Genomic DNA, 25,419 nt, shown 5'->3' with positions numbered 1-25,419 from the left:
ACTGCTAATGCCATTGCTAACTAAAGGAAAAGATATCTCAAGCTTCATACCAGTATAATTTTTCTTTGAATCTCTCTGTAAACCTTTTGAACATGGAGTGGGTCCAGTCCATAGCTGATGCCTGTGTGTACCTGCATGAACATAAGAATATTCCCAAAGAACTTTATCTAGCAACATGGTCTGTTACTAAAAGGAAAGATGTTTTTAAAAATAAATATAAGTAGCCTATCAACTTAAGTCATCTTTGCTTCAGTAGTACTTGGTTATTTTTTTGTCTTAAGTAATATATAAGTAATAAGGGAGTTTTAAAAATATTGTGGAAGTTTAATATGCCTGATGGGGAAAATTAGAAGTGGAAAATTTCTAGCTCCTGTACATGGCTGACCATTTCTTTTAAGGTTCTGTTGGCAATGTAAACATGTATTTAAAGTTTGTGTAACATTATCACACATGGTCTGGGCATAAATTCAATCTAACAAGGCAAAGGGTTATAATATTCTTAAACATGTGAAAAAATAAATATACCCTTTCTATCCATGCACAAAATACCCTATATGGATTTTTTTGTAAATAATAATGTCAATCACTAAATTCTACTCAGAAACATAAAACCAAGCTCGTGTTGATATCATTTAGCTTTATAATGGTGGTCTCAAGGAACTAATAATTACCGTAAGCAGCAAGTAACTCTAAAAATGAGATTTTTAAATTTGTTTTTATTTAAGTTCATGACAAAACTACCATTGAATTAATCTGAAATTACATTTAATACATGAAAATTCATTTTTACCAGTGCATACAGACAGAATTAAAAATGTAAGATCTTGTTTTAACATCCTTGTCTCCTGTACAACAGCTATTCCAGGCAGAGATGTTCAGCCGCCAGCAGATTTTGCATTCAATTATCTCTGATGGGCAGCTCCTCCTAGAACAAGGACAGGTGGATGACAGGTAGATATTCCTGTGTTGTTGCTGCTGCTAGTTATGTGAAGTAACACTTAGACTAGAGAGAAACTTCCAATCAGAGAAGGTAGCAGATGTCAGTGTTCAGATCATGCTCTTCTGAAATAGAAGTTACTATTACTGGGTTAAGCTATTAATTAGTCAGATCTTAAGACAGTAATCTTTCGGATGCTATAGGGTATGTGAATGTATTTGAGAATACAACAACCCTGAGATTTGTCTGGAATTATCAAACATGTTACATATATGTCTACTTTGATGTACTTTCAAAATGTCACTTTCACGAAAGGAGCGTGCAGTGATAGATTTAGTGGGTTAAACTTGATTTATGCCAGGTGGGGATTTGCCTCCACCAGGAGAATTCCCTACTGCCATTTAAGAACACCTGCAACCTTAATGTAATGGATTATGAATTCATTACTGCCTGATATTTTATTTTAAATGCTTGTGATCAAATGAATGATAATCAGTGCAACACCAGTGGGTTCACACTTGTGCATATGCATTGACTTTGCTAAGATCCTAATACAAGGTGAACTGTTTATTGGAGTGTGAGAATTTTGTTAATGCTTTGTGTATCTTATGCCTCCTTTGAACTCAATAGCAAATCTGGGGGTGAAATGTGAAATCTCCATGATTTACAATAAATTTGACTCATCCAAACTGGCAAAACCTGTGAGGGGTTTTTTGTGTATTTCTGGGGAGAAGTAGAAGAGTTTTATGTGTTAAAGGTTTGGAGTTTTTAAAGTCTCAATAATTGCATCCCTTTAATTCTTCCAGTACATAAAGTGTGAAGTTCTTATCCTCCGTCAGCTATTATGAGGCTTCAGAGCTTTTCTCTTAGTGTTTCATAATTGACAGCCAGACATCTTCCCTTTCCCATCAGTTAATTTCATTAAACAAATACATCCAATTATGAAGGTTACTATGTATTCTTATTTGTAATTTATGTATTTATAATAGGGATGAATTTAATATGAAGCTGACTCTTCTAAGTAATCAATGGCAAGGAGTAATTCGCCGGGCACAGCAGAGGAGGGGGATCATTGACAGCCAGATTCATCAGTGGCAGCGCTACAGGGAGATGGCAGAGAAGCTGCGCAAGTGGCTGATGGAGATGTCCCGTCAGCCGGTGACTGGGCTGGGCAATGTTCCTATCCCATTGCAGCAAGCAAGAGCACTACTGGATGAAGTGCAGGTGTGTCCACTGTGTTTGAAGAAAACAGATAAAATCTCTGCCTTTTTTACAGTCTTGATCATTTAAAACATTCTTTAAAATGTCTTAGATTCAGCCTATCTGCTTTGCAGAAAGCAACGTTGGATGTTAGTTCTTCTTTGGAACTAGTGTAATATCAGAAGTGGTAGTGTGATGGAAGCAAAATTGGAGTTCACAAAAAATATATAATTGAGAACTTTCTGGGTCCTTACTCTCAAGCCTTGTTTGCTTCTGTTTTTGCTTTATAACCAGTGTCACACTGAAACTATCTTGAAAAAAAAATAATGTCCTGTTTGAGGAATGTATTCTAGCTAACAGAAAAGGATTCTTTGAGTGTCCATCTTCATGCAGGGTTAACACTATCTATTTATCGGTTCAGTGTCTTCAAGTTTTTAGCTGGAAGATGGGTATAATAATAAAGCTTATAAGCATAATAGACTCTAGAGGAATTCAGTCTCTTTAAGAGCAATCAATATACTGATATTAGTGGGGAGAAAGAAGCCTTTCGTGTCTTTATGTCCTTGGAGAAGTTTTCTAATGGTCTGCTGTAGTAGATGATTGCGAAAATGTTAGGGTAAACCATTTGGGCCATAGCTCATGCTTAAGACAAGGTGTGCAACCAATGAAGTATGGGCTTGAGAATGAATAACTGAATTGCTAATTGTAATTAAAAAGACAAAGCTGACAGAAAACTATTAATATTTTTAGCTTAAAGAAAAAGTTCTCCTAAGACAGCAAGGGAGTTACATCCTCACTGTGGAAGCTGGGAAGCAACTGCTGCTCTCTGCTGACAGTGGAGCTGAGGCAGTCCTGCAGACAGAGCTTACTGAAATTCAGGAGCGCTGGAAGATAGCTAGCTCCCAACTGGAGCAGCAAAAGAAACAGCTTGCTTTACTACTGAAAGTAAGTGTGCAATTTCTTCTGTACTTCTTCAGCAAGTTTATGTTTTCTCACTGTGAACCCTGGTAAAGAAAAGCATTCTCAATGGACAAGCACAAATACAAACACTAAACCTGGGTGTAGCTGCTAGAATCCTGATTTAGCAAAGATACTACAGGTGCTTCAATTTGCCCTGAATTTGCAGTTTCCCCAACCACTTTTTTCTCCCCAAATATTAATGCACCTGCATGAAGTTCTTTTCAAAGAACAGTGGTGTGTTTAATACAGGCATTCAAGAAAGGAAGTGGAAAATAATTTTAGCAGGGAGAGGCTTCCCTGAAAGGATGGAGCTTGATCTAGACAGCATTTCAATAATAGGAGACTTGTGTATTTGTACTAGCAGAGACCTATACAAAAAAAAATTGACATAGTTCTGCATATGACTCAAACTCTGAGACTTCAGTATTATTTAAAGGGAGATTTCAAGACATGTTTTTATTAGGCAAATCCACTGACATAAATATAACCCAGACCAGAACTGAAGTCTCATAAATTTTTTGCTTTCAGGACTGGGAAAAATGTGAAAAGGACATAGGGGACTCCCTGGAGAAGCTAAGATCATTCAAAAAAAAACTTTCTCAGCCATTGCCAGATCACCATGATGAATTGCATGCAGAGCAGATTCGTTGCAAGGTAAAGCACTTCTCTGTTGATTGTAGTCTCTGCCTTTGTGCAGTAACCTCTTCCATTGTTAATTGTGCAAACCAGTCAACCAGTCCTGTGACAAGGAACTCTCTATGTAGTATATGGACAGCATAATACCACAGTGATCTCACCATAATGCAAACCCCACAGGGTAGATATAGATCTGATCAAAGTAATACCAGAACAGGATCTGAAAAGTACTGCGGAAGGACTGTATACCAGTATGTTTTTATTATAGAAATTCTAACTCAAAATTTAAACTCATGGTATCAAAACTCTTGCCTTACTGCTTTTTATTTGAGGTGAGGTTACTGTGGAGTGTTTTAAACAACGCTTTTAGGCTATATTATTTGCATTTTAGGAATGAATCACAACTTGAAAATGTTTTCTATACATAGAAGTCCAAACCAATACTAGGAATTCCCAAATACCTTTGAACCTTAGAGAGTTGAGGAGTTTCTTAGTTTGTGGGTATTTGTTACAAGGCTGATGTATCATTCAGTATTGTGGAGTTAATTCCCTCATAACTCTGAAAATATTGGTACCTTTGGGATTTATATTTCCTTTTTCTTTGAAATGAGGCTTAAACAATCTGCTTGAAATGGTAGGTCTGCTCAGATAGGACTTAAATTAGTGATATAAGACTGCTTATGTTCATGTTTCATTAACACATTCAAATTTTTATTTGTTACTGGTCCTTTTTCCTCATGTTCTTCTTTTAAGGAGTTAGAGAATGCTGTTGAAGGCTGGACAGATGACCTTGCACACCTCTCTCTGCTGAAGGAGACTCTGTCTGTATATATCAGTGCAGATGATATCTCAATCCTCAGTGAGCGTATAGAGCTCCTGCACAGACAGTGGGAGGAGCTGTGCCACCAGGCAAGTACAGCATGAGCACTGATATGAGTAGTATGCAGGCTACAGACGTGTTGGAAGAAAAATTGAATGCAAGTAGCAGCTTTTAGAAAAGATGCATGTAGGCACACTTAAATTCAAAGATGAATTCTTTCTGAATCAGGGGAAACATTCATTGAAATGTTCCTTTAGTTACTGCTAGTGTTTCTGGATCTCTTGAGCTTTATAATGGCAGTGAAGTCATATTTAAGCAACCTTGAAAAATCAACAAAAAGGTCACACTGTGAGCTATGGGACTTGGCATGGCTGTCTGGGAAAAACACAGAAATAAAACAGTTATACTTTGCTTTCATGGAAGACCTGTGCTCAGAAAGCATGTCTCCTCCCTATTCAGCATTGCTCTGTTGTACCTTCAGTTCTGCTGATAGCTTCTGCTTCATCAGGCATTGGTGTCTGCATTTCTGTTAGTCTTAGGGTGACTTGCTTGCCTGCAAAATGAGCTGAGAAGTATTGTTTTATTTGTTCAGGTGCATCATGCTATTAGTATGCTTCTGGCCTCTGTTTTGCACTCCAGGTAGTGGAGCCTTTCTCACACAGCTTTTCAGATTATCCTAATGTTATTTCTGTGGTTTTCAGTAGAGGTTGCAGTTCAGATATGGTGAGGCTAACTTTGAAATAGCTACTTCATGTAAAATACCTGTGAAGGCTTCAAAAGCACCTCCAAAGTAGGAAAAATTCTTCACAGTTAACAGCACAGAACATGTTATGTGTTAGCAGCATTTGAATGAGCCAGTGTAGATACATCTAAGTTATGCTGTCACTGCATGTATGTTAATAGTAAAAGAAGGAACCAAGTAAAGAATTTTAATCTTACTTTTGTGCATACTGAGTGTTTCACTTCGTTCAACTGCTGCTTATTTCCGGAAAGCTGTCATCAAGCTCAGAACCACAAAAAGGAAATGCAAGATCGTGTATTTGCCCCTGTTAAACCTAACACAGTAGTTAAAGAACACATCACTTTTGTTTATGAAAGAGCAGGTGCTTCATCTGAAAAGTCTTCATCTTTTCAGGTGAAATTCCGATATAAAGTCAGAAACAACCTAGATTACAATGGGGAGGAAAGGAAGTAAGTAGTTTTACCGATGTCTTAAACTGGAGAGATGACTGCTGCACACCCTCTGCTACTCTTTTGATTTCAGTGTCCATGTTTGTCTTTTATTATTTGTAGTCTGAGATGGTACCACAATTATAGCAATTTCTTAAACACAGCAATGTTGTCTTTCCTTCTGTACCAACTAGAGCATTAGCCTGTTCGATATTTTATGCCTGTTCTTTCCTGTCAGGCACACTTCAGTCCTTTGGAATCTCTCGAGGTGTCATGCCTATCCATGAGAAATAGTCATCTGTGAAATGAGTGTATTGGGACTCAAGTAGAAAGCTGCTTATGCAAAATAAAGTATACCTTTGATTTAGCTTTGTACTCGTGGTCATGCACAAATTACAGACTTCTGGAGTTTGGCCTATGCTATATGTATATCTTTTTTTTTTTTTTGCTTTGCTTTGGTGAAGCATTTATCATTTCATTTTTGTGTAATCTCTTAGACTAAAAAGAAACTTAGCATACTTTATAAAGTTTAATAAGTGAGCAAAAATTGTAAGAAAATTTAATTTTTATCTTCTAATGAAACCTTTGGGTTTGGGACATTAGAAAACAAGATATTTACAGACTACTGAGCATAACACTTGGGTGCCTCTCTCTGTGCACAGGATGTAACTAACAGGAAATCTGAGATCAACGCTTACCCCTAAACTTACAGACAGTCAGACAAAGTTTTTGCAGTACAACTCCAGTTTGTTTTAATGGCAAGTAAGTTGCTGGAACACTTTTGCAGGGCTAGAGGAGTTCACATTGAGGTACAAAGTGTTTTAAGCATGTCTTAAATGCATTTACTTTTTTGGTCTTATTTACTCTTTCAAATGGTTTAAGGTCTCCTTACGTCGACAACAAGTTAGTGAGAGACTGAATGAGTGGGCTGTCTTCAGTGAGAAAAACAAGGAGCTCTGTGAGTGGCTGACACAAATGGAAAGTAAGGTGTCTCAAAATGGCGACATCCTCATAGAAGAAATGATTGAGAAACTTAAAAAGGTATGGTATACCCTTGCATACCGTTCTTTAACTGCTTACTTGTTTTGTGTTGCAAGGAGGATACTGAATTAGCTGAAATAGAGGTTTTACCTTACCCTGATGTATTCCAGTGTTTGCGTTCTTCTCTCACTCTGCAGCATTTTTCCTGTCTTTCTTGAGATAGGACCTCCTAGAATACCAGAAAATTAAGTGAATGCAGAGTCAGAGGCATCTGAATGCTTTACTAAGTGTTCAATCAGAATTGCCTGTAAAGAGTTTAACTATAGCAGATATATTTATAGAAGACATCGTGTTTTGTTTTCAATTGGGTGGTTTTTTCATTCTTCTGGGAGTTATTTGTGTTTATACATCTAATATATAAGAGGTTGTCTCTCCACTGTACAAATCAACAAAAAAACAACATTCACTTGTATTTTTGAATCATTCCTTTAGTAGTGTAGAGCAGAGTATATTCAGAATAAGTACTCTGTTTCTGATTGCTCTTTACTGTCCAGGATTATCAAGAGGAAATTGCTATAGCCCAGAAGAACAAAATCCAGCTTCAGCAAATGGGAGAGAGACTTGCTAAAGCCAGCCATGAGAGTAAGGCATCAGAGATTGAATACAAACTTGGCAAGATCAATGACAGGTGGCAGCATCTTCTAGATCTTATTGCAGCCAGGTAAAACCGTTCTTTTGTTTCTAAGTTTTAAGTGGGACAGATTAATATGCTGGATGTAATGCACTTAAAATCTTTTATTTTTTGTCATTAACTGTGAAATTAATTCATTCTTAACCATCAACACATTTCTGTGAAATTCACCTTCCTGTTTTACTTTTTAGTATGCGACATAGTTTCTTCAAGAAGAGTCAATTAAAAACTTTATGTGCTAGAATGATATGGTGATGATGGTAGGTTGACAGTTGGACTTGATGATCTTAAAGGTCTTTTCCAACCTTAATGATTCTATATTTCTATATGATATAGGATCAGTTGCAGTCAGATTTAGTGAGCCTTGCACTAGTACCATCTTACTTTAGATGGTGCTTAAAACTGCATGCAAATACAGTTTTTTTCTAAAAAATTCTTGGCAGAGGAATCAAAACATTGCATTTGTAGTTTTGGATTTCAAGAAGAGTAGTTCCAAACTTAAGTTTTCTGCCTGATTATTTTTTCACTGGTGGAGAAGAGTAACTGCAGGTAGAGGTATGCACACTGGGCTTAAAAATTCTTTTTATTCAAGGTCAAAAGTATTGTAGCGATTTTCACAACTTAAAAAAAGACTGGATTGTTGTTTGATGTTTGAAGAAACTGGTTTATTTGTTTCAACACTTTCTGTTGAGCTGTGCTACAGCCTCCCTTCCATTACCAACAATTTTGTCCCAGTTTTGCATTTCATAAATTGTATATATACTTCATATGCTTTATAGTTCACAATTCTGTGATGTAAGGACATATGCATTAGTAATACTTTAACCCTGTTAGCAGCAAAAGAGTTTGTTTAGTTTCATCGTCTCTTTTTGTCTGTTCTTTTTTCGTATGGTTTTACTGCATTCCTGCTCTGAAATCTGTAAGCATGGGAGCAGTAAATTTTATGTAAGCAGAAGCATTCTGGTGGCTCCAGCTCCTTTAATAGTAGTTCATTTTAAAATAATGAACGCTGTTTATTTCTTACAGAACAATTCAGTCAGGAAGTGTTGCATTACGGTCAAGGAGCCTGCTGATTTCAGAGGATGTGATGCAACACCAGTTGTTGAACTTAAAGTATATTTAATATATATTTTATGTTTCTCTTTTGAAATGCCTACTCAGAGAAGTGTTCAAATAATAACCTTCAGGAAGTTTCTAGTGAAAAGTGCTTGCATTCAGAAACTGCAAAACACATCTTTAAAATATCTGTGTTGTCTATTCCATGTTAGAGATTAGTGCCCTCTGTAGGGGAACAGGTGAGGGTTCAGGATTCTGCATCATTCTTGAGTGGGGAGATACAAACTGCAATAATTATACACTTAACTTTCTCATTCTGTTATCATGAAGTGTCAAGTCCTAGTTCTAAACTAGTATATGTAGAATATTTATTTACTTTTAATTCCAGATAATTTCAACTTACCCTTCTCAACTCACATGCTCAACACTGTTGTGGGCAATTAAACGCATAACTCTTTCCATTCCAATGCTCACAGAAGTGAAAAAAACTCTGTAAGGTTTCCTGAAGCTGGGAAATAACTGATGGAGAGGTTTGGTGCTAGGTTGTGAAAATTTCAGTTCAACTGTAGCTAAGGCCAGAAGCCATTAAAAGCCTAAGCTGCTAACTAATGTATGTACAAAGTACTTGTACATACTTGTACATCCCCCAAGATAGTTTTTAGAAGGCTCCAGAGACTCTTTAGACTATGTTCTTGGAGTTTGGAATGTATTCTATAGCATGATTTTGGCTGCATTCTGCTAGTAGATGCAGACTAGTTGTCCTGGTGTTGACAATAAAATATATCTTTTCACGTTCTGGATGCCTGACAGCATTAGTAAATTATTAGAGCCTGCAGACTTTTCTGCAGTGCTACAGTAAACCCTTGCTTAGATAATTTTTTTTAGTGTTTTGTTTCCTACAGCTGTGAACTAATAGAAAGTGCTCTGTGAAAATGTTTAATAATTTTTTACTGTGGTAATACATATCTAGTCTGAATCTTTACCTGTTGACCTTGTGCTGTGTGGTGAAACTCCTCCAATTACCTACAAAAGCATCTGTCTTTTCTTTGTTACATTCTGTTTCCTTATTTGCTTTTTTTAAATTGCCTCTCCATTCTGAGCAGGTCTGTAACTACAGAAGTGACAGCTGCAGAAGGGTAGTTGTGTTTCTGCATCAGAGACTTCTGTTTCGCCCCTTCTAGAGCATTTTCATCCTTTCAGATGAATTTTTCTGATATATTAGCCAGGTGAAAAAAAGGTCACAGTTGTTTACAGCCAGAAAGCAATGCTATTGCTGCAACTGCTCAGGCTTTGCAAAGAAGGATGTGTTTTCATCGTTTCCCCTACCACTCACGGTCCGCATTCCTGGAGATCAAGTCTGGCACATGTTGATGAATGCAAGTTTTATTTAGAAACATGACCAGTTGTCACCATCCAGTCTCATGTTATCAAGCAACGGCTGCTAATATTTGTTTGCCGTGAAACATTTTCTGTACAGAACTCACCAACAAAGAGCAGTGTGTCCCCTTTCCTCCCCCCCACCCAAAGAACAGTGTTTGCAGACTTGGGAAGTTCTTCTTTTTTAATGCTGGAAAATTTCATGGTTGTGGCAGAGGACTTGCGTGCTCTGAGGATGGCGGAGGACAGCAGTGTGGATTCAGATCTCCCAGACTGTAACTGTGATATCACAAGGCAGGGAGCTATTTTTGTTTGCTTTTGATTAATACGATTCTTTCTGAAGTCTTGGTTTGCTGGGAAACTAATTGAAAAATTGATGCATAGAAATAACTACTATAGCTATAAATTACTTCTTTTCTGCTCAGTTTAAAAACAGTTGACAGCGATAACAGCATATCTTGTTTTACATCCTGGAATGATTTTTTGATACTAATGGAGACTTAGAACTAGTAAAATCTCCTAGCTGTCTGAAAGAAACCATGGAGTGATGTTACTGCTGTTTTTAAATACAAGAGCATGTACACACATGAGAAAAATCAGACTTTATATTTGTCTGCTTGCTGTTTGTGTCATCAAAGGGGCATGGCTAGAAGCAAAACGCAGAGAAGGAAAGAGGCTGTAAAAGAAAGTATTTCAGACTTAACTTATCAAAGCATGTCTGTTCTGTACATATTAACTACTGTTTTATAACTGCAGGTACTACTTGAACTCCTCTTGGATTTTTGATTCAGCTTCTCTTTTTCCCTCTTCACATTAACTTTTCTAGAAATTTTACTGTTGTTCAGAATTCTAGAAATTCACTCTTTGAAAGAGGAAACTATGACTGGAGTAGTAAATGTAACTGGTAGTACTGGTGTTCTGCTATGTAGATATTTTAAAAAAGAAACCTGTTCTGCTTTCTACTATCTACTGTGGAGACTTAGCTAACATGCTCTTACTGACTTTTTTCATGTTGCTTTTAAAGTTTAATATTTGTAAGCAGCTCTCTAAATGACTAATGCAGTAGCTATGAGTTCTATATGATTAATTTTTCTGTATTTACAGGGTTGTTCCTGTTTAAATTTAAAGGGAATCTAAGGCTGTCTACTTTAGGACTAGTTGAATTATATACATTATATGCATGCTTAATTTTAGCTCCAAGTTGTTTTCCCACTGAGTTTTCTTACTGTAGAATAATAGATATTATTAATAGATATTTTAAAGTTATTACTTTCTTGGGGAAATTGAGGTATATTAATTGGAACATGAAAACATAACCATCATAAGCCCATTCAAATTTTTAGATGAGTTTTCAACAGTAAACTGTAAAAAAAATTTAATTCTGCAGTATTTTACTTCCTGAGAATATTTTATATTTGTAAAATGTAGCAGGACTAGGGGGTGTGTTATATAAAAAACAGTCTTTAAACCAACCATGTTGTGGGTCCAACCCCTTGACTTTAGCATAGAATATTCATTATCAAGAAGAGGAGTTATCTCAAGTCTTTCACAGTTACGTGCATAGTGCTGCAACAAAAGCATTACATGATTATTGGAATAATTAGCATTTTAAACATAATCATGTAAATCAAATCTCAAAAGGTAAAAATTACACGTGGCTAGGAATCCCAGATACCTGATTTAGAATTTGACCTTTGTGTCTTAAACATGCTTTTAAAGCATAGGCAACTTGCTTGCTGACATTCAGAAAGAAAGCTCTTAGACATGATGGATTATGTCTATTATTTGGTCGTGGATATGTTTTCAGAGTAGCTAGAGGCATAGCACTGTACTGCAATTCAGTCAAAAAAAATAAGCTCATCAGACTCCAATAAGCACTTGTTTATTTGCTTCTATTTGTACCATGGGCAAGGAACCTGTTATGTTAAACTCTGTAGAAAAAAAAACTTGTTAATGGTAGATGGGGGAGGGGAAGGGGGAGGTGGGCAGGAAGGAAGTTGTAGTGTTTGGGTTTGGTTGGAGTGTTCTTTTAGTATGTTACACTTTTTTTCTTTTTCTGTCTAGAGTAACTTAGTTACTTAGTTAACTCTTAGTAACTTAAGTATCTTTCATGTGACTGAAAATAGCTGTAGTTGCGCTAGGCTTGTTTTTTTGTTCTGGCAGCGATTTAGTCCCATGCAGTCTGCCTAAAGCAGAGGGCACTTTCTAAATGATGGACCCTTTATCAGTTGTTACAGGCAAAATGTAAATAAAATCCAGCACAGATTGCAGAACCACAGAACTGCAAAAGAGAAAATCCTGCTCCACAGTTAGGGCTTGCAAATGATAAAGAGACATTGCTTCTCCACAGGGTGGACATGACTCATTGTTCCCTTTCCCCCTCCAACATGCCTGCAAAGGGTTGGTAGCATCCAGCCTTGAAAATCTAAGCAGAAAATGGGCAGGATTTCACTCCTGTTAAATAATGTCAGAGATTAAATAGCTGTTTGTGGGTTCCAAAAGGCTGATAACCAACCTTCTTGCTCACCCTATGGAAAAGTTGCAGTTGGTTCAAACCCAAAAAACACTGTATGTAGAACCAAGGAGATGATGCCCCCAAACACTGGGTGTTCTCCTAATATCTCCCCTGTGTTTTGGGATAGCCTGATAATGGGGACTGAGGCAGTCTGTCAGCACAATTGAATTGACTTCAGTCTCTTCATAGAGAGATTTTCAGATTATCCAGATTTTTTTTCCAGTTACCAGGATTATTTTTTTTCCTGGTCACAACCCTACAACTCTTGGTCATGAGAGTCTGGCAAAGAAGCTGCATTTAAACTGTTCTTAAGAGTTTTCAGCACTAAAGAACCACAGTTTGACTATCTGTGAGCTAAAGAGAGTGCTAGAAAGAGATGAAAATTTGAAAGATTTAGTTTATATTTTTTTAAGATGACATTAAAATCTCTGAGATTATCTTAGTGGTCAGCTGCAACTGCTGCTTTAAATGTGAAAACACTTGATAAATTTTCTGGGTAGTATTGTGGAAAAAATATGATTTGTTTTGTTGGAATTATAGGATAGTTAGGTGGCATTTTGTTTGTTGGATGAATCTGGTAATCCTGTATTTTTCAACCTGATTTGGTCAGTCTGTTCCCATCTACACTCACCTTAAAACCTTTCTGATACTGAAACACTGAAGTAGAAGAGCAATAGAAGCAAAGAAGGGAACATTACTCAAGATTTGTTTGTGGTACCATATAAACAGGGTGGAGAAAAAAGGAAAACTTAGAAAAAATTTTTAAGTACACTAATGATGCATTTTACATAACATGGGATAGGAAGGAGAGAATTACTGACAGATGCTTTTGCAGTTCAAAGTGACTGAAGGAAAAAATTCTGAGATACAATAAGGATTTAGTCAAATTTATTCACTTTGTTTTGGAGGGGTTTGATGTGTGTGAGTTCATTAAAAAAAAAGAAAGAAAACTTTTCTTAACAAATATTTAAGTCAACTGATAAAGGTACATAAGCTATGAATGCAGGATGATATGCACATATAGTAATATACTTCTGTTACATAATAAAGGAAGACTTCACAACAGAATTTGCCATGTAAGTGAAGTTTCTCTGAAAACCTCCTGAAATGTATGCTGTGAAAATTTTTCCTTAGGGTGTACTTATGCCGCTATTTATTTTTCTTTACAGGGTAAAGAAATTGAAGGAGACCCTTGTTGCAGTGCAGCAGCTGGATAAAAACATGAGTAGCCTGAGATCTTGGCTTGCCCACATTGAGTCAGAGCTGTCCAAACCTATCGTCTATGAAACCTGTGACTCTGAGGAGATACAAAGGAAGCTAAATGAGCAGCAGGTAAAATACAACACACTTATCAGGTGAACAATGACATGGGGAGAGCCAGAGTGTCCTTGGGCTGTCCATACCCACCTCAATGCTGAGAGGGCATGAGGCAAAGTACTTAAATATCAAGGCAAGTGGTACTTACTGTGTCACTTATAGAGCCTTCTGCTGGCTTGACATCGAATCCACCAGGAGCTGATTGACATTTCCAAGAAAGGTAAGGCACCAACAGATGTAACCTGAGCAAGTTATGGCAATTGTTTTTCCTTTGGGGCTTGTGATTTTTGTTTGTTTGAATTGTCTGTTCCCAGAGGCAAAACTGACACCTATTAGACCTTGCAAATTTTGCACATGCTTGAAAATTACTGGTTTCAGCAACCTAACTCAGTTTTATTTTGCAGCTTGTTTGAGAATCATTTTGCACGCAAAGATGCATGAGCTATACATGTGAAGTTAAAATTGGTTGGTTTATAGTACATAAAGCCTTTATGCAATGCTAGAATAAAATGTGCAGAAAAATCTGAAGTCAACCAGTTTTTGGCATTGAAACTAGTGTTACTTCTAAGATGATTTACTATACTTTCTCTTTCCTGTTCCACTTCACTGCCCAGTGCAGTTTTACCTAGAAGCACATTGCTGGAGAGAACTGTTGTTCTGTTGTGTTCCTGTTGGTTATTTATTGGCAAAATTACTTTTCTGGTGCCTCACTGGAGACTGATTTACTACATGGCTGTGCAGAATTGCTTATATATATTTTATATGGAATTTATGTAGGGATAATAATTTATAATACACAAGCATCACTAATGAGTGGTGTTTCTGAGACAATAAAGTGCTGGGAAGGGCTAAACATTGCTATCAACAAAGTAGATACCTGAGATTTTTAGCTAGCATCCCTATGCAGGCATCCCATAGTTTGTTAAAACCACTTCTTATGGGACTTTTTTTGGGCACAGAGACTGGTATATCTCTGCCTTCCGCTGTTTCCTTGTGGTGACAGCATGCAGTGACATTCTGAAGAATTGACAGTGGTTTAATTTGAATTCTAAATGGGAGAAATAGCAGTGAATCTTATCCTGGGAGGATGCCATATTTGGGAATTTGATGATTTGATAATAACACTACAAACCATAGTTATAATAATAATTTTAAAAACTCACCTGCCTTCAATGTATGGCAACCAGTATTTTTATTACTCAGAGGCTATATCACTATCCACCATATCTCAGAAGGCCACTTTCTCATTTTGTTCCTTCTTTCTTCTTCTGTTAGTGATCTTATGTTCTTTTTCATGTTTAATCTTCCACTGAGGTCATGTTGTCTTCCAGTTGTTCATATGAAAAATTAGGTTAAAAATATTATATTGTGAAAGAGGAGGGCCAAATTCCATTTATGTGCCTCCATTATCTACTTCTCAGCATTTACTTCAGCCAAGCATCAGCTTTGCAGATTGCTGGTCTCTAGTGAGATTAAAAATACAGTTGAATCTGGATATCCTGGGGAAGGTAGGGTCACTTCAATGCAGTATTCTCCTAGGGTCACAAATTCACTTTTCAGGATTACTTGTTTCTTTATTTTCCCAATCTGCTACCACTTCAAATGTGAAAAAATGGTGTTTGCTTCTGGGTAAATAAAGTAAAAAAAAAAGTTGTATATGGGTGACAGCAGTGCATAAAAGTGATGCTCCTTTGTGAACTAACCCAAAGGTTTAATGTTCTCTAATAAACATAGAAAATTTTGAAATCTGGGAAATAAATATAAAGGTTGTGTTGGTGAATAAAAAAAAGTTTAATCCTTAGGAATGCTCAGGACCCACAACTGGCAGTTCTCAGTACTGCTTTACTCCAAAACATCAGGTAACATGTGTTATCTGAACCTACTTAACCTCAACTCTCTTAACTGTCTGGAGTGTGTGTTTCATAAAGTATTACATCTGATTATAGTATCCACCCTTCATAATGTTTCAGGGTGGATAGAAAAAAGAATAAGCACTATGACTTAACAATGGAAGTATTTTTCAGGCAAGTGAAAGTGAAAGGCCATCCTTGAGACAGAAAACGTGATTTTCCACTTCATAGTCTCATGTAGATGTTTACACAATAGCTTTCTGTTTCATAGATGAGAAGATGAAAAAATTACTTCACTGAGTGCAAACCCGGTTATCACAAACAACCAAATCAAACGGTTGATATAGGTTGACTTTGCTCCATTTCAGATTTCCTGCGGTTTTTACATTCAACATTTACATCTCATTTCCTGCTGGAAGGCATTTTCAGATCATACTACTAGTTAGACCTTAAATGTGTGTAGACACAATATGCTGACTATGTATTTCCCTTTACATGTCATAGTTTACTTCCACTGTAAAATTATAAAGAGATGTTTACTCATCCTCAAGCTGCCAAGTTCTTGTTCTCCTAAATAAAATTCCACATCTTTAGTTGTCCTAATAGTTCTTTTCTTCATCTGAATCAGAAGTGAGCATAGTATTCTAGATTCAATATAGCACTTTCTGACATAGTTTCATTAGTATTTCTTTGTCACTCTTGGAATTATGTTGTCTTGGCTTTATTGTTGTCCATACTGATTTTTTCCATCTAATATTCTGATGACTCATTGCAAATGTAGACAGAAGTCAAGCAGAGTTTCTTTTCAATGCGCTGATCCAACAGCAACAGCCAATTAGTTTTGTGACTTGTCTTAACATGAATCTGGAGTTCAAAGCTGAAGTTGAAATATTACTTTGAGATGAAATATTATCATCAGTGTAGAACGAGCCATTGCAACCAAGAAACCAAAAGGAAAAATAGTAGTGATCACATACAGTAAGTGCTAAAGCAGCGTGAGTGCATTTTCTTTAGGTGTCTGGAATTTTCCTTTTCCATTTCCAATGAAAATGCTACGGAACTGGAAAGTTGAAGGAAGAAAAATCTCCTACTACACGTGCCCTGTTCAACACATGCTGCTGCCAGTCTCCATGTCAAATATGCCATTTTGCAGCTAGCTCACCTGGGGAAGAGTAGGTTCACAAAGGATCCCTCACGGTTTTTTTCTCACACTTTTCTTACTAACTTCTGCTTTACATTCTCTGTGATAATGGGAGAGGACTGGGAATAATTCTACCATTTATTAGTGATGTTGATTAAATGTGTGTGAAAGATGCTCAGCTGAGCATGCAGAGCTCTGGCAGTTTGTACCAGGTAATGGTTTGGTGTTTGTACTCCCTTGGGAGAGCTGTGCATGCTGCCAGATTCTCCTGGCCTAATTGATAACATTGCAACACCACTTGCATAGTCTCTTAATTGGTATTTATCAGATGTTTTTCTTCTGTTTGCAAGCTTTTTCCTCTTTTTTTAAATAAGTAGAAGAGAAATGCATTTATTCATGTTTTGCAATTTCTCTGAAGAACTAATTTCTTCACCTGCAGGAACTTCAGAGGGACATAGAGAAACACAGCACTGGAGTGGCATCTGTTCTCAATCTGTGTGAGGTACTTCTTCATGACTGTGATGCTTGTGCCACAGAAGCAGAGTGTGACTCTATCCAGCAGGCTACACGCAATCTGGACAGAAGATGGAGGAATATTTGTGCAATGTCAATGGAAAGGCGACTTAAGTAAGTCTAAAATGCCAATAAGTTAGTATTTCCTTCCACTGGCAGAAATACAGGGTGGTATGTATGTTATATGGTTGTAGTGCTGAATAAAAGAGTGTAGGGGTCAGTAAAAGATCATATATACTGTATAAAAGCCAATAGCTTCTATACTGGGGGGCTGGGAGGAACCCCAAAATTTTGGGTTGCACATGCATTATACGAGGTACAGATAAAAATCATGAAATGTCGCTCGGAAGTCCTTTGATAGAATGGTGTGATATTTCCCATGCTTCACAAGAATGAGAGAGAAACTAGAGAAAGCTTAGATGATAGCACAAAGTCCAAGAGATTTAAAAAACATGACCTAAAAGGGAGGCTGTAACACTTAAGTTTGCCCTAGAACTACTGAGATTGATGGGGAAACTAGTTATCGAATGGGTGGAATGTTATTCCAGGTATTAGGGGTTTCATGTACCTAATGTTCCTCAACAGTTTCTGTTATGTCTGGTTTTGTTTATTTGGAAGAAATCTGGAACTGAATATTCATATGAAGTTTCCCCGCCTGCCCACCTTAGCTGTGCTGAGCAAGTGAGGGCCATAGCACCCATGAATCTTGGGTGTAGTCTGGTTTACTGCACATGCTTAGACCATCTGTAGGCTGCATGCCCATCATATCAAGAAGATTCATTGTTTTCTATTGCCATATCGGATAGCATGGGTGATTTCAACAGCAGTAATGCTGAAGGCTAGATTAGGCCAATGCTGTGTACTGTGTGCTGACTAGTAATAACACATGGTTACAGGTTTAAACTCCTGTATTTATTATCATTGTAAATTATTAATCTTATTTCTTTGATGTTTACGTAGTTATATAAACAACTCCAGGTAGAATTTATGACTTTTCAAAATGCTGAATTAAGATTTTTATGATCTTTGGTTTTGTGGAATATTCTTAAGGCGTTAAGTAAATTTTTTCTTTACTTTATGCGAAACATTCATTGCTTTTAAGTTGTGTTGCTCTATATCCATAGATTGATATCTTTAAGTCATTTTATATTATTGCCATGACAATATTGTATAGAATATATATATATATAGATACAGCTTATTAGTTCTATTTTTTAATATATATGAGTTCTTCATACCTTTGTGTCCAACAAATCAATTCAGAACTATTTTAAGTTAATGTGGAACAATGCATTGAACTTTATTTTACCTTCTTACAATGTAGACATTATGCTTTAGCTGATTTGTACTGAGCTATCAGTATTTAGGATCTGTATTGTGCTAGAAACAATTATTCACATTAAAAAGCAACTTTCCAGATGTCAAAATTCCACTTAAACATATCATCAGCAAAGCATAAATTTTGCATAGATCAGGTGCTTTTTAGTCCTGCACGTCTAAGATTTGGGAAATATGTTCTACTGTGAAATAAGCTGTCCCAAAAAAGGTTCTGTTATTTTAAATCAAGTGATGCTGAACTTCTTGGCATTTTACAGTCTCAGTATTAAGCTCATTTGATTTCAGTGTCAAGTGTTTGTCACTGTTTTTACATATTCCCTTGAAGTCAAAATGTGTTTTTTTAAACATTAACTTTTGGAGTTTTTAAAATAAAAATATGTTTACAGTGTATATTGAGAGAAAGCATTTTACCACTAGTTGGTAAATGAAAAAAAAAAAGTTTATGTCCCTTTGCAATGCATAATTATGACAACTTTAAAATATATGCTGCAACTTCTTTGGCATTTCTGCAGTTTAAGGTAGTGTGGATTTCTGATCTCTAAAATACTGGCTTAGGTACCTACAGTGGGACTGTATTTCAGAAGTTATTTAACATGTGCTCAGCTTTTAGAACTCCTATTACAAACAAAACTTTTTTTATACTGATTCCAAAATTAGATACATTAAAAAAAAAAATGCCTTCATCTTATTCTAGCTCAGTCTGGAATGAGACAGCCTTCCCTGTGGTCTGTTTATAGCCTGGATGTCTGAGTTAGATTAATAGTCAGTTATTGTCTGGTGCAACGTTAGTTTGCTGTTTTAGATGATTGGTTAAAGTTCTGTAGGTCAACTGGCCATCAGTCCAAGCGTTCCCTGATTTTCTGTTATCAATTGCAGAATTGAAGAGACCTGGAGGCTATGGCAGAAATTTTTGGATGACTACTCTAGATTTGAAGACTGGCTAAAAGTCTCTGAGAGGACAGCTGCTTTCCCAAGCTCCTCTGGTGTGCTTTACACTGTTGCTAAGGAAGAACTGAAGAAATTTGAGGTGATTTATAATGGTTGAAATTTAATACCTACTGATCACATTGCAGCAGCCAGCTGGTGTTCTTCCTTCCCATAACCAAGTCACTCAGCAGAGATGCTATATTAATACAGTGGAGTTGATGATTTTGTAGCTGCCTTCAGTGTCAGGTTTCTAGAATGAAAAAACAGTGGAAGGTGGCAACTGGAAATGCTAATAAATCTGTTCACTCTCCCTTACTGTTTGTTCACCAAAGCTAGATTTCTCACCTTTTTTATTTCTGCAACTTTTTAGTATGTCAAGACAGTAGGTGCTCCAGAGCCGTTATAAATCTTCCTTCACCAAATACAACTTCAAATGCATGCTGCATGTTTTATCTTTTGCTTTGATTTTATGCCCCTCTTCTTTCTATAACTCTCTGAACTCTTTTTGTATAATGCACAATAACCCCCTTTTAGATCCTTACACCTGAAATTTATGTTCATGCAAATACTGTTACATGTCCACATGGTGTCCCCTTGAGACTTAAAAGTGCATGCTTCAAAACTGACAAGCTGTCACTTTGGTCAGTGCTCAGGAGCTTGTTCCATAGCTCTATTGTATCTATTATGTTGTGATGGCTTGTCTCATAATCACAGTGGATTGTATACCTATGTGTAAAGCACACGTCTTATGGCTAGTCACAGGTGAAAATCATTTGCTTGGATTCATATTTGCAAAGAGTATATCAAGATGAGAGAGAAAAATAGAACAAAATATTTAGGCAATTCTGTAAACAGTCAGGTGCTGTAAAGTATTTGCCATGAAGAAGAAATGTGAATTTTAAACAATGTCTAAGACCAGATACTTTTTGGTTTAACAATTAGTTCAAAAACATAAACTGTGAAGTGCTGATTCAAGTTTTGTAATTGACATTCACATTCACATTTCTGAATTTACTGACCAGGTTTTGTTGTTAAACAGACTTCACTATGCCAGACTTCATTATGGTGAGTTAAGTTACCATAGTATTAAAATGTTTGCTTCCTGGGCACAAGTACTCTGCCTCAGACCTCTTTCCCTTTGTCCCTTCATTGAGTGATCAGGATCTAAATCTCTTGTTTAGCAAGTCTCTGTCTGAGAAGCAGTACCAAAAGCATATTGACTCTTTGATTTTCACGACTGATATGACTTTGCCCAAAGTCTGTTTCATCAAACCTCAACTGTCATGGTGACCTTTCCTCTCCAGCAGAATTGTGAATGTTTTTACTCTCAGCAAGAACTAGATGTGAAGAGAAAAATGTAGCCTCTCCATCCATGTAGTTTGGTTCTTTCCCTTTTTCCTTCTTTTTTTTTTTTTCCCTGAGCACCTACTTTCTTTGCCTACCAAATACCAGGAATGGAAGCTAGAAAATTGTGGTTTTCAAATGCAGCAGAATTCAACAACTTCATCGTGAAGTCAGTATAAAGTCAGCCATTTGTAGATACTAACAGAAGCAGGTTTCTGCTTTAATCAGACATTTTTTTCTAATTTTGTTTTCCTCTCCATATCTGCACTTGAATTAAAAAAAACCAACAACACAACAACAAAAAAAGAGGTCATCGGACCATATGAGAGCCTTTCAGTTCCTGAGCACAGAGGTCAGAAATGGCTCTCACTGACTTCACTGTATGAAGTCAAACTCTTTCCTCTCCAGTAGTTTATGGAGAAATGAAAAGAGGTTACAGGAAGGAATGCAACAGATAAATTCTTGTGTAGCTGAGATGAAGAAATGGAAAGCAAATGAACAGCTGTTCTGTTGCTGGAAGAGGTTTAGTAACAGGTGAAACAACAACTGCACACTTTTAGATTTCATGATCCTAGTGAATACAGTCAGATTTGTGCCTCTAATATAGGAATCCTTGTGCAATTTTGAGTTAATTCAGTTCTACTGAGCATTTCACTCCAATTGCAAGCCCATTTGCTCCTTTTTGGCTCTTCTCTACCCAATTTGATGACCATTTAATGAAGATAATTATTATATTGAAAGAACTCTACAGACTTCGATCTTTTTTCCAACCAGTGTCTTTACTTTCCTCTCTGGTAATACAGCAAAAATGTGCTTATTTCATTTTTAGCTTTGAATGGTACAATATGAAGAGTATTTATTTTTATATAGAAAACTCATATGTACTTAAAATTTATGTACTGAAGTATATTACCTATCACACTTCTACAGTCCTTATTAAGGGAAATGTCTAGTTTTGGGAGAGATTGACTGTTTATTTACATTGTGAGGAATATCAAAGAGCAAGTTTTGTAGAACTGCAATGGGATCCAAACCCTACTTGTATCAGAAGAGAGCTGGTTTAGTCTATGTTTTTAAGTCTTCCTTTGATTGCTTTTCTATTTCTGTGATAAGATAAAAACAAGTAGATTTTTGAAAATTACTATTCATCTTTTATTATTATGATTTTTAAGGGATTAATTCAGACCTTTCTCTACAAGGTGCTTTCTCCAAGCTTTGTGATTGTGTGCTGATTTAAAAGTAAAGCAGCGGAAGAAATGAACCCAGCTCCAGAGAGGTTAAAAATCAGAATTACAATTCACTAAAAAAAAAAGGATTACAATGAATACAATGATACAGGGAAAACTGGTTTTAACCCACAAAGACAGATGTATAACCCCACACCGTGGGACAAGAACAGAACAGTGTTCATCCACTCCTGTGCTGAGCACCACATGTCCCCCCTGGGGGCAAAGTAAAAGGAAAGGAAACCTGTTGATCTGGATGATGGTCGCAGTTCTGTCTAAGTGATGATCACAGTCTTGTCAAGAGTGGCAGTCGCAGCCCCGTTGAAGTTCTGGTCCTCCTCTGGATCCAACAAGTGGTACCAGAAGTCCCAAAACCCCAAGATTATATATGCTCAGATTCAGGTGGGGATGTCCAGTACCTCCCCCAGGTCAGGGAGTTTCACAATGGGTGATTTAACTCTGTCAGTCATGGAATATTTTTGTAGTCTTTGATGGTCTTCCTATTATGCCAGTCCAGTATGGCCCATGAGCAGAGATGACCACTCAGGCTGGTTGTGAAGGTGGAATGCCTCTCTGGAGAGGAGTTATCACAGCTGAATCATTGGCGTGAAGGCAAAGAAACACAACTCACAGAGTTCTTTAATACCGAGCTTGTAGGCTGAGGTGTCAGGTGTGCCCTGGGCAGCTGCTGCAAATGATCCATTATTAACAGTCCATCAGAAATGACATAGAGTGTGTAGAATACACAGTTTTGGTTATACCCATATACTGATAAACTGGTACTGGCCCCTCTAACTAGGACAGATTGCTAGTCACAACATGAAACTCATGGGCTAAATCACCTATGCACCCTAGCTGCATGACTGAGGCTCTTAAAATAGCATCAAAAGTAGATGGTGCCAGCATTTGCCCAGACATAAGTTGGCATTAATATTCATGCAATTTTCTTTCCATTAATATTTTAAGACAAAACTTATTTCACAGAATCACAGAATATGCTGAGTTGGAGGAGATCCACAAGGATCATCAAGTCCAACTCCTGACCCTGCATAGGACCATCCCCAAGAGTCACACCGTGTGCCCAAGAGTATCGTCCAAACACTTCTTGAATTCTGTCAGGCTTGGTGCTGTGAACACTTCCCTCAGGAGCCTGTTTCAGTATCCAGCCACCCTCTGGGTGAAGAACCTTTTTTGTAATATCCAACCTAAACCTCCCCTGACATAACTTCAGGCCATTCCCTCAGGTTCTGTCACTGATCACCACAGAGTAGTGCCTGCCCTAGCTCTTCCCCTCATGAGGAAGTTGTAGACTGCAATGAGGTCTCCCCTCATTCTCCTCCAGGTTCTGAACAGACCAAGTGACCTCAGCCACTCCTCATCTGGCTTCCCCTCAAGGCCCTTCACCATCTTTGTTGCCCTCCTTTGGACACTCTCTAACAGCTTAATATCTTTCTTATACTGTGGTGCCCAAAACGGCACACAATATTCAAGGTGAGGCCGCACCACTGCAGAGCAGAGCAGGACAATCCCCTCCCTCACCCGGCTGGTGATGCTTTGCCTGATGCCCCCCAGGAACACGGTTGGCCCTCCTGGGTGCCAGGGCACTGCTGACTCATATTCAACTTGCCACTGACCAGGACCCCCAGGTCCCTTTTCTGTGGCGTTGCCTTTCAGCATCTCATTCCCCAGCCTGTATGTACATCCAGGGTTGCTCCATCTCAGTTGCAGAATCTGGCACTCCCCTTGTTGAATTTATATACCAGTATACTGAAGATAAAGCGATTTATTCATTCAACACATTTTTTCAGTATTTTTGATAAAACACAGAATAAACAATTGCTCAAATCTCTTCAATGTTTGCATTTCAGTAAATTCCGTATGTGTAAAGAAATCCAATGAAACCACAGGAATCTTGGATTTCTACTCCTTTTTCTAAAAAAGAAGCGTCATTTTCATTGTTTGTATTTCTATTCTGAAATACGAAGGCATATGATTGAGTAGAAAGGAGGGGGTTTTGTGCTTATCGTGCCTTTGTAGTGGGTATTCATGTTGTAATTTCTCATTCAGTGAACTATGTCAGTTCTATAAACTTTTTTCTGGTTGCGTTTCTTTGGTTTGTTGGGATTTGGGTTTTTGGGGGGGTTTTTTTGCTAATTTTATCAGAAGGCAGTATCCCTATAGGGTAGCCCTCCGGACATGTCTGCAACTAGTGAACTTTATCAGCTTTACACAGATCAGAGTGTAGAATTAGGGTCAAAATAAAGGTAGAGACATATATATGTACCCTGATTTCAGTAATTAAAAATCCAATGGTGTCTTTTGTTCATATTGCTTTAGGCCTTCCAGAGACAAGTGCATGAAAGTCTGACTCAGCTGGAACTGATCAACAAACAATATCGACGCCTGGCCAGAGAGAACCGCACTGACTCTGACTGCAGCCTCAAACAGATGGTTCACGAGGGGAACCAGAGATGGGACAATTTACAAAAGCGAGTTACCTCCATCCTGCGCAGACTAAAAGTATTTTTCCATTTTTAAGATTTCAATTTCACTGCTATAGTTATGAATCAAGGGTACTTCAGAAGCTTTCAGTTTAATGCATCTGCAGTCGAGGGATTTTGAGGGGATTTCTACCTTTGGAAGAGGAAGGAAATTTATCAGTTCACTTTGTCTGGGGTAACCAAAGCATAGTGTGTAGGGAAATGCTTGGTGATCTGAAACACCACCTTCTTCACAGAAGATGACTTTCAAAGGTCAGCTAATTGCAGCTGAAGATGATGTTACTGAAAAGGGAACCTTAGAAAGCATGTAGGAGATGAAAGAAGGTGGTGTACTGGGTTTAAATTGGGCTTGATGGGAACAAAAGCCATTTCCCCACTATTGCTGGGGGTTTTTGTGTTGTTTGGTCATTTCATGCTGCTCCATTTTCCACCCTCCAGCATTTTATCAGCCAGCGTGAGGAGTTTGAAACAGCACGCGATAGCATCCTGGTATGGCTAACAGAGATGGACCTGCAGCTGACCAACATTGAGCATTTCTCAGAGTGTGATGTCCAAGCAAAGATAAAGCAACTTAAGGTAAAGAACAATTGAGTAGTTATAGAAGGAGGGATGAAAGAAGGGATAAAAACATGCCATGGTGGAAAAGGAATTTAAGAAACATTATCCAGAAATGCAGCCTGATATGGTTCCTTTACTTGCAGGCTGAGACTGCAACCTCAGGAGTTATGGGCTATGTAAGGTTTCAGTATGTACTTTTCTGTCAGCATAGAAAATCCTTGAGCTGTGAAAAATGTAAAAAGAAAAGCCAAGGGTGATAGTCTGATAGTCTCCTTTCCCTCATCAGAAGAAGGAATGTTAATAAAAATTATTTATTTTAAGTATCCACTATTGCTGATATCTAGTAATTACTACATTTGTC

At 37.4% G+C, this 25,419-nt stretch overlaps 1 protein-coding gene across 2 annotated transcripts in view; it reads left to right on the top strand.

The window, feature by feature from the left end:
• The window catches only part of SYNE1 (spectrin repeat containing nuclear envelope protein 1), a 291,013-nt gene that overhangs the window by 244,799 nt on the left and 20,795 nt on the right, over positions 1-25,419 (top strand). The window contains exons 122-133 of one of the 2 annotated variants that reach the window (XM_029962721.1): positions 857-951; positions 1,927-2,161; positions 2,888-3,082; positions 3,626-3,751; positions 4,487-4,642; positions 6,606-6,764; positions 7,259-7,425; positions 13,513-13,675; positions 17,091-17,278; positions 19,379-19,529; positions 24,337-24,519; positions 24,939-25,076. In XM_029962721.1, the coding sequence (XP_029818581.1) occupies positions 857-951; positions 1,927-2,161; positions 2,888-3,082; positions 3,626-3,751; positions 4,487-4,642; positions 6,606-6,764; positions 7,259-7,425; positions 13,513-13,675; positions 17,091-17,278; positions 19,379-19,529; positions 24,337-24,519; positions 24,939-25,076 (1,956 nt within the window). Of the gene's footprint in view, positions 1-856; positions 952-1,926; positions 2,162-2,887; positions 3,083-3,625; positions 3,752-4,486; positions 4,643-6,605; positions 6,765-7,258; positions 7,426-9,936; positions 10,123-13,512; positions 13,676-17,090; positions 17,279-19,378; positions 19,530-24,336; positions 24,520-24,938; positions 25,077-25,419 lie in introns of those variants that run through there. The other variant, XM_029962720.1, reaches the window with a different exon arrangement.

This window comes from Manacus vitellinus, unplaced genomic scaffold (assembly GCF_001715985.3).
Source record: "Manacus vitellinus isolate BGI_N305 unplaced genomic scaffold, ASM171598v3 scaffold_4_pilon, whole genome shotgun sequence".
NCBI lineage: Eukaryota > Metazoa > Chordata > Aves > Passeriformes > Pipridae > Manacus > Manacus vitellinus.
This window is presented reverse-complemented; position numbering and strand designations above follow the sequence as displayed.